At 40.7% G+C, this 11,463-nt stretch overlaps 1 protein-coding gene across 1 annotated transcript; it reads left to right on the top strand.

The window, feature by feature from the left end:
- The first annotated feature begins 901 nt into the window (after positions 1-901).
- mlec (malectin) lies at positions 902-10,222 on the top strand. Its single transcript, XM_014015582.1, has 6 exons — positions 902-1,099; positions 1,517-1,733; positions 2,193-2,371; positions 2,484-2,660; positions 6,496-6,553; positions 6,699-10,222. Exons 2-6 carry the CDS (start codon positions 1,532-1,534, stop codon positions 6,941-6,943), a joined length of 861 nt encoding a protein of 286 aa, XP_013871036.1. The 5' UTR covers positions 902-1,099; positions 1,517-1,531; the 3' UTR covers positions 6,944-10,222.
- Positions 10,223-11,463: the final 1,241 nt, after the last annotated feature.

Here is an 11,463-nt window from a genome sequence, read left to right as displayed (position 1 = left end):
TAGTAGTAGTAGTAGTAGTAGTAGTAGTAGTAGTAGTAGTAGTAGTAGTAGTAGTAGTATTAGGCCCAGGCAAATCAATCCTCTCGCCTTGTCCTTCAGAGCAGAGTGTTTAAACATGGGCTCACCACCGTCATGGTAGTTGAAGGTGAAACATCTGTCATCCTGCACCTATTGATGTTGCCATAGTAACGTTTCTCATTCATTCCTGGTCCAGTCTCGTGTGTGAAGTCTCGTGTGTGAAGTCTCGTGTGTGAAGTCTCGTGTGTGAAGTAGTGCACCGTGTGTGCGCGCTGTGTTGGACTCATCTGATTGGACGAGCCTCGGACCGTACCATGGTAACAAAAAGGAGGGGAAGTGACGTTTCCTGTCGCTCGTGGAGCAGAAGTGGAGATATTTACTTTTTGTAATTGGTTTTCACAAAAAAGGTACTTCTTGTAAAGAATATTAATAAAAACAATAAGCAAAGAAAACCACCTGTTATGGATTAAGAAAAGCAAACAATGAATAAAAGTCAGGAAATTAAAGCAGTAAAAATAGTTTTTTCAGCAAAGTTTCACTAGAGTTCTTTGGGTTCTTGGGCACCTTTCTAAAATTTTAAACCATAGACTGTAATAAAGATTATTTATWTAAAAAATACAAATTTTAGCATCAAACACACTCAGCTTTATTATTAAAATCTGAAATGAGGATTCTGAGGATTTTTCAGTTAGAAACTTACTAACTCGCAGATGACAGAAACATAAATGTCAGCGTTCATTTTTGTCAGTCACAAAGCAGAGCGTGATTGGTCCGTGATAAGAGTGCACTTCCGAGACRAGGAAACAGCCAGGCGACGCTGTGATTGGTCAGAACAGCTGTCACTCACTGGCAGATGAAAAAGTTAGGTATCGCAGTCCCGCCTCCTGAAACTGGCAGCAGAGCAAATGTTACTTTGGAAATCCACACACATTGAATGAAAGTCAGTGAAAGGCTGTGGCCAGCTGGGTGTTTTGCAGCCACTAAGGTTATCTTAGCTTGTAGACGGCTGGTGAGAGRGGGCCAGCGGACATACGGGTGACAAACACGGACACAAACAGGAGGTTAAAGTCATTTGTGGAAGGTAAGAGGCATTTGCATTTACGTTAGCCTGGGCTCTCATTCACCAAGAATTTCTGGTTAGACAGGTAGGTTAGCTAGGTTCACTCGCTGCTAATTTCTCTTAATGTACGTTTTATAAGTTGATACCTAGCTGGCACATCGTAAACGTCACCWTTTTAAGTGAGAGTACTTGTTGATAAAGTGTCCTTTTCCGCACATCTGTGTTGCAAATGCTACCCGGTGTYTTGGAAGCATTGATGTTAGCATGGTGGCTAACTTACGGATATCATGTTTCGTGTCAGCGAGGCACGCTGCCTTGCTCCTTTCGCCAACCTTGTGTGCTTTCTGCTGCAAGCGGAGGAGAGCGTTTGAAACATAAAGTGAGCTTTTTCCATACATCAAGCTGTCTGTGTGTCGGTGTGTGTCGGTGTGTGACCAGGAGCGGGCTGAGGCAATGCAGCGGGTCACGGCGCAGCTCGTCGCCGGGCTGCTGGCGGTGGTGCTGTCGCTGCTGTCCGAGCAGAGCTGGGCGGACGGCGGGGGCCCAAGCCTCGCAGAGCGGGTCATCTGGGCTGTGAACGCCGGGGGTGAAGCACACATGGACGTGCACGGTATTCAGTTCAGGAAGGACCCGTTGGAAGGGAAAATCGGCAAAGGTGAGTCCATGTGTTGTTTGTTAACGTGTCTCTGCTTCACCTTTGAGGTGCTGATGATGAGACTATAGAAAAAAGGTAGAATGTGTTGCTTTGAACCCACATTAGTTTCCAGCAGAGGTCTCTCTGCAGGCAGCGGCTTCCGCATCCGCAAGTGACTACAAACTAATGAGGAGTCAGCATTAGAGGGCTGCAGCCCCGCCTCTCTCAACATAAAAAGGAAGCAGGAGATAATGTGTCCAAACAGACCGCAGAGAGCCAACACTGGCTTCATGAGATGCAGTTATCACAGCTCAGAGAAAACACGATGTGGTCACCGCATAAACATTTCCACTGAACTCAAGAAGAAGAAAAAAATAAGCGTGTAAAGTGGAGCTAGATGTTTTCCCGGCATGGCTGTTATTTAGGAGGTTTTGTAAGTTAAAYTACACACACAGCCTGATGTTATTCTCTCTCTCTCAGCATCTGATTATGGGATGCGTCTGCCAATACTGCGCTCAAGTCCWGAAGACCAAATTCTGTACCAGACAGAGCGCTACAATGAAGACACATTTGGATATGATGTTCCCATTCGTGAGGAAGGAGAATACATACTGGTCATGAAGTACGCAGAGGTTTACTTCGCACAGTCACAGCAGAAGGTATGATCGAGTAAAATAACTAATCAAAGTCAGACATTTACATGTGGGAAAGTTTATTTTATTTATTTTGAATGAGCTGCTTAGCATTACTGATTTAAGGTTATGTTTTTAGGTGTTTGATGTTCGCCTAAACGGCCACGTGGTGGTGAAGGACTTGGATATCTTTGATCGAGTGGGCCACAGTACTGCTCACGACGAGATAGTACCCTTTTCTATAAAAAAAGGCAAGCTGAGCGTTCAAGGAGAGGTGTCCACTTTCAACGGCAAGCTCACTGTAGAGTTTGTAAAGGTAAGRTGTTTTTATCTTCATGGTCAGATTGAATCATAATAAACGGTAAAAAAAAGGGGTGGAGCTTAGAGCATTACATTACACTTTAGATGCACAAGGAAAAACATTTCACAAAACTAGATAAATATTTAAAAAATATTGTTTGAGTGACTGACAAAACACACCATACAGAACATGGTTCTTACTGACCAGGTTGTTACTGTTGTGAACTTGAATCCTCATATTGAACCAATCGAAAAGTAAGCCCAGACAAGGAAAACTAATATTTTTCATAACTGTACGGTACTTGTCAAAGTAATAGTTTGTTGTTTTTAATGAACATGGCATGTTATATTGAATGACTTGCTTTCCTTAAAAAATCGAGGATTTACTTTTAGTTTAGTTTAATTTAATGCACGTTAGACAGTTTGAAAAATGTAACGTACCATTCGAGGTTTAATCTAATTTGTTAGCTGCTAGGCTAACTCAGTGTTACACCTGTAGTTACTGTAATTCAAAGATTTTCTGTCATTGAAAGGTTAAAAAAAAAACTAAAGCTTCTGGCAACATTTTAGCAATCAGCCCAGTGTCAGACTCTGCAGTGATTTTTATAAAATCAAGAGTTACTTTTCTTATTGGTTTACASCATAGGTGTGATACACTTCATGAACACACAGTGAAAAGATGACTGAACAAGTTRGGCTTGTTTGAAACCACAAGAAACCTTTTTTTATTATTTCTAAAAAGATCATGGCTGCACGGTTTAGGTTGGCAGAGTTACAATCGAATGGAACTGGAACAATGTCCTCTGAGCACAGGAGACCTGAGACAGAATATTTGGTCACGTACACTGAGTTAAGAACAAACACTTCACACCAGCTGTTAACARGATGATGGAGGGTTGATAATTAGGACTGTTTTGTGAACACAGGACCTTGACACTTTGCAGTCTCTGAGTTGATAATAAACTCCTCTGGTTTACCAAAGTGATCTAAAACCAAACGTGTCTCCACCTGTCAGACAAATGAAGTTTGGCAGCAGGACATCTACAACTGACAGGAAAATAAAGAATCAATGTTGAGATATTAAGACAGCCGTGCATAAATCGGAGTCATCAGCAATGTTTGCATGCGCAAAATTTTTTGATCGGATTAAATGTTTGGATTAAATAATCGGAATGTATCGTTGACGTGGACGCAATCCAATCATGACGAGTGTTTACATGCAGCGGGCTTTTATTCTGAATAGAAGCACTGACATGCACAGTTGCTAACGTTCCCTTAAAAAAACATAGAAAAAGTTCTACTTTTGTCATGAACATAAACAGCTTGGATTAACATAAGCAGCTCTGGTTCAGCTGCAGGTGACGCACGGCAGACCTTTTTTTCTTTTTTCTTTTTTTTTTTTTTGCGATGCAGCGCAGGCTGTGTGTCTTCCTTTTTTATTGAATGAGAAAACGGGAGGAAAAGTTCTGTGCTGCTGGAAACTCCCTCCCTTCACCAAAGAGCAGAAACTGCTGGATGAAAGTCAGCAGACATGCGCAGTCAGGTCAGTTTTCCACAATCAGAATAAYATGATCAGATTYAGTGCTCACATGCACCACCACCTCTCTCATTCCYATTASAAATTCATTCGGATTGAGCTGAATCGGGTCAGAATAATCCGAATGTGGRGTTTACATGATGCATTTTTATTCCGAATGGCCGTTTAATCGGATTACTTATGTCCATGTAAACATAACTAGTGTGAAAGACTGATAATTAAAYCAATTAAAACAAAGATGTAGTTTTTATGTATGTTTCCAAGATAAGCATCAATGACTGTCAAAGAAATTCACAATAGTGTTTAAATATATATGTGTATATATATGTGTATATGTGTGTGTATATATATATATACACTCACCGGCCACTTTATTAGGTACACCTGTCCAACTGCTCGTTAACACTTAATTTCTAATCAGCCAATCACATGGTGGCAACTCAGTGCATTTAGGCATGTAGACATGGTCAAGACAATCTCCTGCAGTTCAAACCGAGCATCAGTATGGGGAAGAAAGGTGATTTGAGTGCCTTTGAACGTGGCATGGTTGTTGGTGCCAGAAGGGCTGGTCTGAGTATTTCAGAAACTGCTGATCTACTGGGATTTTCACGCACAACCATCTCTAGGGTTTACAGAGAATGGTCCGAAAAAGAAAAAACATCCAGTGAGCGGCAGTCCTGTGGGCGGAAATGCCTTGTTGATGCCAGAGGTCAGAGGAGAATGGGCAGACTGGTTCGAGCTGATAGAAAGGCAACAGTGACTCAAATAACCACCCGTTACAACCAAGGTAGGCAGAAGAGCATCTCTGAACGCACAGTACGTCGAACTTTGAGGCAGATGGGCTTCAGCAGCAGAAGACCACACCGGGTGCCACTCCTTTCAGCTAAGAACAGGAAACAGGCTACAATTTGCACAAGCTCATCGAAATTGGACAAGAGAAGATTGGAAAAACGTTGCCTGGTCTGATGAGTCTCGATTTCTGCTGCGACATTCGGATGGTAGGGTCAGAATTTGGCGTCAACAACATGAAAGCATGGATCCATCCTGCCTTGTATCAACGGTTCAGGCTGGTGGTGGTGGTGTCATGGTGTGGGGAATCTTTTCTTGGCACTCTTTGGGCCCCTTGGTACCAATTGAGCATCGTTGCAACGCCACAGCCTACCTGAGTATTGTTGCTGACCATGTCCATCCCTTTATGACCACAATGTACCAACATCTGATGGCTACTTTCAGCAGGATAATGCGCCATGTCATAAAGCTGGAATCATCTCAGACTGGTTTCTTGAACATGACAATGAGTTCACTGTACTCAAATGGCCTCCACAGTCACCAGATCTCAATCCAATAGAGCATCTTTGGGATGTGGTGGAACGGGAGATTCGCATCATGGATGTGCAGCCGACAAATCTGCAGCAACTGTGTGATGCCATCATGTCAATATGGACCAAAATCTCTGAGGAATGCTTCCAGCACCTTGTTGAATCTATGCCACGAAGAATTGAGGCAGTTCTGAAGGCAAAAGGGGGTCCAACCCGTTACTAGCGTGGTGTACCTAATAAAGTGGCCGGTGAGTGTATATGTATATATACACACACACACACACATTTTATTTCAAAAACTAAGTTCATGACTGTCAGCTTGACATGTTTCTAACAGTGTTCCTGTAAATGGCTCATGCTGTCTCAAATGTGTTTTTCATCATTTACAGCTCAGTATTGTCATTAAATACGCTTTTTATTTAATTAGGAGGAATTTCAAGTGAACAGCTGTAGTTGTGATTCTTTTAAAAGTTTTTATTGTTAAATACTTTTACTGAACTTCTTTGTAACACACTCTTAATCTATTCAAAACTACTAAAGCCACTATCAAACATGAGGATTTTTTTAGCAATYTTATAGTTTTTAATTGTCTTTAGATTTACCTTGAGTTTTTTTTCCCAAGGAAGTCCTTGTAAAGGTTTTTATTTTATTTTCTAGCAAATAATTATCAGAATGTAGATTAGTCTGAAACCAGCTTACAGTGGAGCTGATTCARCCATTTAAAAACTGATGAACAGGCTGGTATTTCAGAAGCAAGAAGTACTCAGGACTGTTCACTATACTTTATTTTCACAAATAGAACTGCTTTGACAGCATTTGTTTAATACTAACTAGTTACTAATTAACTTAGCTGATAGCACAAATAATAAATAGCAGGTACAATCCACCTGCTGCAGGCCATAAGGGGAAGTGATTTTATAAACATCTTCCTTTAAAAGTTAACAAAAGCAAACTGATGCTGTTGACTSACTGACTGATTTTTCTTTCTGTTCCAGGGTTATTATGACAACCCTAAGGTCTGTGCGCTGTACGTTATGAAGGGGACTTTAGATGGTGAGTTCTGGGATTATTTATAAATATATTAAGTAGGTTGTGTTTCCTGTGCAGTCGTACTTGTGGATCTGACAGCATGTCTGATATCTCCATAAGGCACATGTGGTTGAGTTACACAGTCCATCAGTGTTTGTTTTCCTAACAGATGTACCAAAGCTACAGCCTCACCCTGGTTTGGAGAAGCAAGACCCCGATGAAGAAGATGACGAGGACGACAGCGAAGGAGGTGAGGAAGGTGGGAAGAAAAAGGTCTCAGCAGGTTCCAAGCGGGTCCAGTCAGGCCCCCGAACACCGAACCCTTACGCAGCTGACAACAGCAGCCTCATGTTTCCCATCCTCGTCGCATTTGGGGTCTTCATCCCCACGCTGTTCTGCCTCTGCCGGCTGTGAGCTGAAACTGACTGTGGGCGAAACATCGGGAGGAGCCAGATGGATGTGGGACTGCGAAGAGGAGGAGAGGGGGAGATYGTGGGGGAGAAGGTTAAGGGGGGGCAACAGCCACACGGGTACAAGCATACACACAGAAGAGAGCCGAAAGCTCGTGGAAAAATCAGAACAATGAAAAGAGACAATAACTTATTGGGAAAGTCACTGCCAGATGAAGCAAATACTGCTTTTCTAGGAGGAGGAGCTGTTGGAAGTGTGTTCTGCACACTACTTCAAAACGCGTTTCACATCCACCTCTCCTGATCCTTTCCGAACAACGTGGGTTATTTCTACTTAGAGGCTGGGCGGGGTTTTCAGGTGCCAGCTTTCATGGATGAAGCCACATTTCTGCAGCTAAGTGATGCTCAGGAGTGACGGGTCTGGGTCCATTTTCTAAACGAAAAGCATTGTTTTTGTACTGTGTGTAGCAAGGAAGCACACTGTACGTAACACTCCTGCTCAACACCTGGTCAGACGTTTCACCTGCAGATTGGAAATGGTGCTGCTTAGCTTACGTAGAACAGAACCCACAGGCGAGACGGTGGCTGGAAAAAAAAACAGGTTTTCAATTGAGACGTCTGGTCCTGTCAACACGTTTGTGTCTCCATTCAGATCTGTTTGGKCTGGGGTTAAAGTGCCATCATCTACTTGCCATAAGATGTTGAGAGGTAAAGGAAATAACGCTTGAACCAGCTCAGCTGGCCTTTCTGTTGCTGTAAGTCTGCTCACCTGAACAGAAACAGGGTTTAGGTTTCACTAATCTGCTGGTGTGTGGTAAATGTTTTTGGCATTGTTCCCCTCCATACCGATTCAAGAAATTACTCATTTTAAGCCCTTTTTTATTTTTATTTTCTTCTTCTTCAGGCATAAATCCATCTTCAGTTTGAAATGAAATCCTTTACAGAGCAGCTGAGTTTAATGGGAGACAGTTTTTTTAGTGAAAGGCTTAAGCACCAGTGKAGACTCTTATTTTCTTAAATTTTTTCATTCATTATGCATGACTGCCTTTTTGTTTCACCAAAGAATGTCTTTATTTTTAACAACCTGCTTTAATTTAAGAAAGCGTTCAGTTTATGTGGACAAAAACCACTTTATGAAAAACCGATGAGGTGCATTTTCCCCCCACCATGTTTAAGACTGAGTTATAAATCTTTGCTGCCTTTTCTTCTGATCTGTTCTAACAGAGTATTCTCCACAGGGCTGTGAGCTCCAGTCCTTTACCGTGAACTAGCACCAGTAAAGATAAAATGATTCAAATTTGTGCCAYTTTAATTTACTTGTTTTTGCACATGCTTTAGCTTTCTGTGTGTGTGCCACCAATCAGTTTACCTGCAGCTTAAAGATAAAAAAGCACAACATTTGTCTAAGAAGTAAAATGAAATGTTCACCCCACGTTATGCATGAACATTTAGACACTTATCCAGGTTTTGTCTCCTGACCCTTTTTGGTCCTGTTTTCTTAAAACGGTTTAATTTAGGTTGGAACGTTTTCTTTTTTCAGTGTGAACATTAAATTAAATTAAAGTTCTGGTTTTTGACCTGGATGAGCACACTGTGGACCCCCCCCACCCCCACCCCAACCTGTAAAGCAACTTTAGTCCCTCAGTTGTAGAGTGAACTCCTATTTAAAGATCTTTCTACCTCCRGAGTGCTTCACTCTTCTCCAAGGAAGACTTTGAAACTTTGCTCYTTTCCCAAACATCACAGCGTCCCCCCACCCCTCTTATGACTCGTTGGTTTCCCCTCTCATCAGTATTGTTGTTGCCATAAACAGTCCTGGAGGGGCTCATCTGATGTTTCAGATGTCATCCTTCTGTTGTTACAACTCTGTTCGTATTGATTGACGGCTTCAAGAGAGTTTGTGCCAGAAAATGTTTGGACACTTGCTTGTTTTTAACCGTGCGCTCGTTAAAGTCAGAATAACCTTTTTTTTTCTTTCTTTCTGAGAAGTGGCAGAAATTTTAAAGGAATTCAGCAGCAAAGTTTGTTGTCCTAACTCTACGCAGTCGTGTGTTAAATCACACTTTGTGGTTTTCGTTTTGATCCGTTTCTTTTCTTTGCCGAGGGTGTTTGGAGTAGAAAAATCTCTGAGAAAGACCTTTAGTGGCCTTTTTTTTCTGGCAAGAAGTAATTGTAGTGCTTTTTTTTTTTTGTTAAGCAGCCACATGAACTGGTTGTCAAACAAATGAGATTAAAAATATGGGCTCTTTCATTTTATTCTATCTAATTTAAATCAGATTGGGGCTGGCCTGGAGATGTTTTATATTATGCTTGGATTTGTTTTGAGTTCCTCAGGATCTGTTCTTTGAGTTTTTTGAAACATATTTTATTGGTGTGACATTTTGCACTGCCTTGTGTACTTTCAGATATTTTTTGTTTGTTCTTTTTCTTTGTTGTCTTGAATTATTGAATACGTTGTGCTTTACCATGATTTGCCTTGAGAATGCTGTTTTGTTGGCCTTCTGTTTTTATGATTTTCAGGGCTGGATTGCTCATTCCACATAAAAAAGGCTCTTATTCTGAGCAGGAGCTTCAAATGATCTCAACTGTCTTTGACCTCAACTTTACCAGGAGCAAAGCCAAAATGATAACAGTAATAATAATAAAAATAAAAATCCATCCTTTCTTCAGGCCTGTTACTGTCTGACCATCTCACAGGTGAATGAGCTGAACAGTAATTTAAATACATTTTTCTAAAAACACACAAGAACCAAAGAATTGCCGACTTTTCATTGAAATTCTTAGTGAGCAACGTGACTTCAGATGAGTGTTYAACTCTTTCCTCCTGATAACCCAGGAAGTAAAACCATCGTTTCAACGTCAGGATTTGTTGGAGACAGTGGAACTGCTCAGTAATAACTATAAATTTATCGAAGGCATGTTTTTGTTTTGTTTCGACCACAAGGTAATTTGATAAAGGCGATGTGTTCAGAGTAACAGGTATTCAAAGAGCGACACATCAGCCATGTGWTCAGCAGAGCACATCCAGCCAGCTGTCCGTCACATGCTCTGTCTGAGTGCGYTTAAAAAGATGAATAAAAAACATCCCATCATCCTGTAGATGTGTTTGTCGGATACGTTTCTGCTCCTGCGAGGGTCCGAGGCGGCAGCAGCAGCACCAGGGGGGACTGAGAAATATTTGCGAGATTCTTGATCTTCTGACTCAGATGTGACATATTTCTGCAAAAATGGAAAATGCTGATTAATGCTGTCTCTTTTTAATAAATGTGCTATTTTATCAGAACATGTCGCAGTTTATTTTGTCCGAATTAATTTTTTTAATTGTGACTGAGTCAAATGATTTCAGCTAAAAAAAAAGGCACAATTTTGTTAAATGATGGAAATTATCCTGGATGGTCAGAAACTTGTTGAACAAGCTTTTAGAAAGTGTTCAAGGTTTTTGTGATAGAAAATTTAGAACGTTGAGTTTCTTCTTGACCAATAAAACGATATTTGTAAAACTTTAATTTTTAATGATATCCTTCATATTTTAGCTTAAAATAAATCAAAAGAAAAAGAAAAAAGAACATCACTGGTTTGGCCKAATCCAAACATCACAACAAATCAGTTCTTGGAATAAAAAGGTTTATAAATATTTGATCTGTATCAATTATTCAAAATAAATCGTAGAACTATTAGAATGTCCTTAAAAACATCTGAGGAAAGGCATAAAGTGTGCAATATGTTTCTCTCAAAACTGCTCATCACTTGCCAAAGAGCAAAGGTTTGTTATCTGTTAGCAAAATATTTCATGAACCAGTAAACAACTGGTAATTAGATGAACCCTTACAGATGAATACATGGAGTCAACCCAATTCAAGATGGTCGCCACAGTCAATTTACCTTTCAAACAGAAAAATGGTTTAAATTTAATCTGTTTTACAATCSTGGAGCTAAAATGGTGAGTGGTAGTAGCTGAGAGTCATTTACTCTGAGGGGGAGCCTTTGTGACATCACGTCACACATATATTTCAAGGTTGGACAAAACTGGCCCACAACTTTTTGATTTCTCAACAAAAAATGATTTAGTCAGTGGTGGGCAGCATTAATCTAAAAATGAGTTCCACTAGCCCTAAAGCACTAACTCAGATATTTGGGTCCCCTAATTCTGAAGCACTAACATTTAGCAAAAGCTAATTCTAAAGCACTAACATTTAGCAAAAGCTAATTCTAAAGCACTAACATTTAGCAAAAGCTAATTCTAAAGCACTAAAATATCCCAGTCAAGCCATGAACATTCTTCAACAGACAACGGCCATGTTGCTCTCTTAAGACTTACGACATTCCACAGCTGTATGTCTCTCTTAGGTGATTTGCGACACCTGGCTGTGCCGCAAAGCAGATCCTGGATGACGTTGTTAGAAAAAAAACCGGCATGGACCAATCACTGCCTCGGATTTCATGTTCAAGAATATTGTTGGAGAAATGTCAAGATAAAACTGAAAATGCTAAGATAAGTTCACTTTCAACACACTAATGTTGTCA

Source organism: Austrofundulus limnaeus, unplaced genomic scaffold, assembly GCF_001266775.1.
Source record: "Austrofundulus limnaeus strain Quisiro unplaced genomic scaffold, Austrofundulus_limnaeus-1.0 Scaffold131, whole genome shotgun sequence".
Lineage (NCBI taxonomy): Eukaryota > Metazoa > Chordata > Actinopteri > Cyprinodontiformes > Rivulidae > Austrofundulus > Austrofundulus limnaeus.
This window is presented reverse-complemented; position numbering and strand designations above follow the sequence as displayed.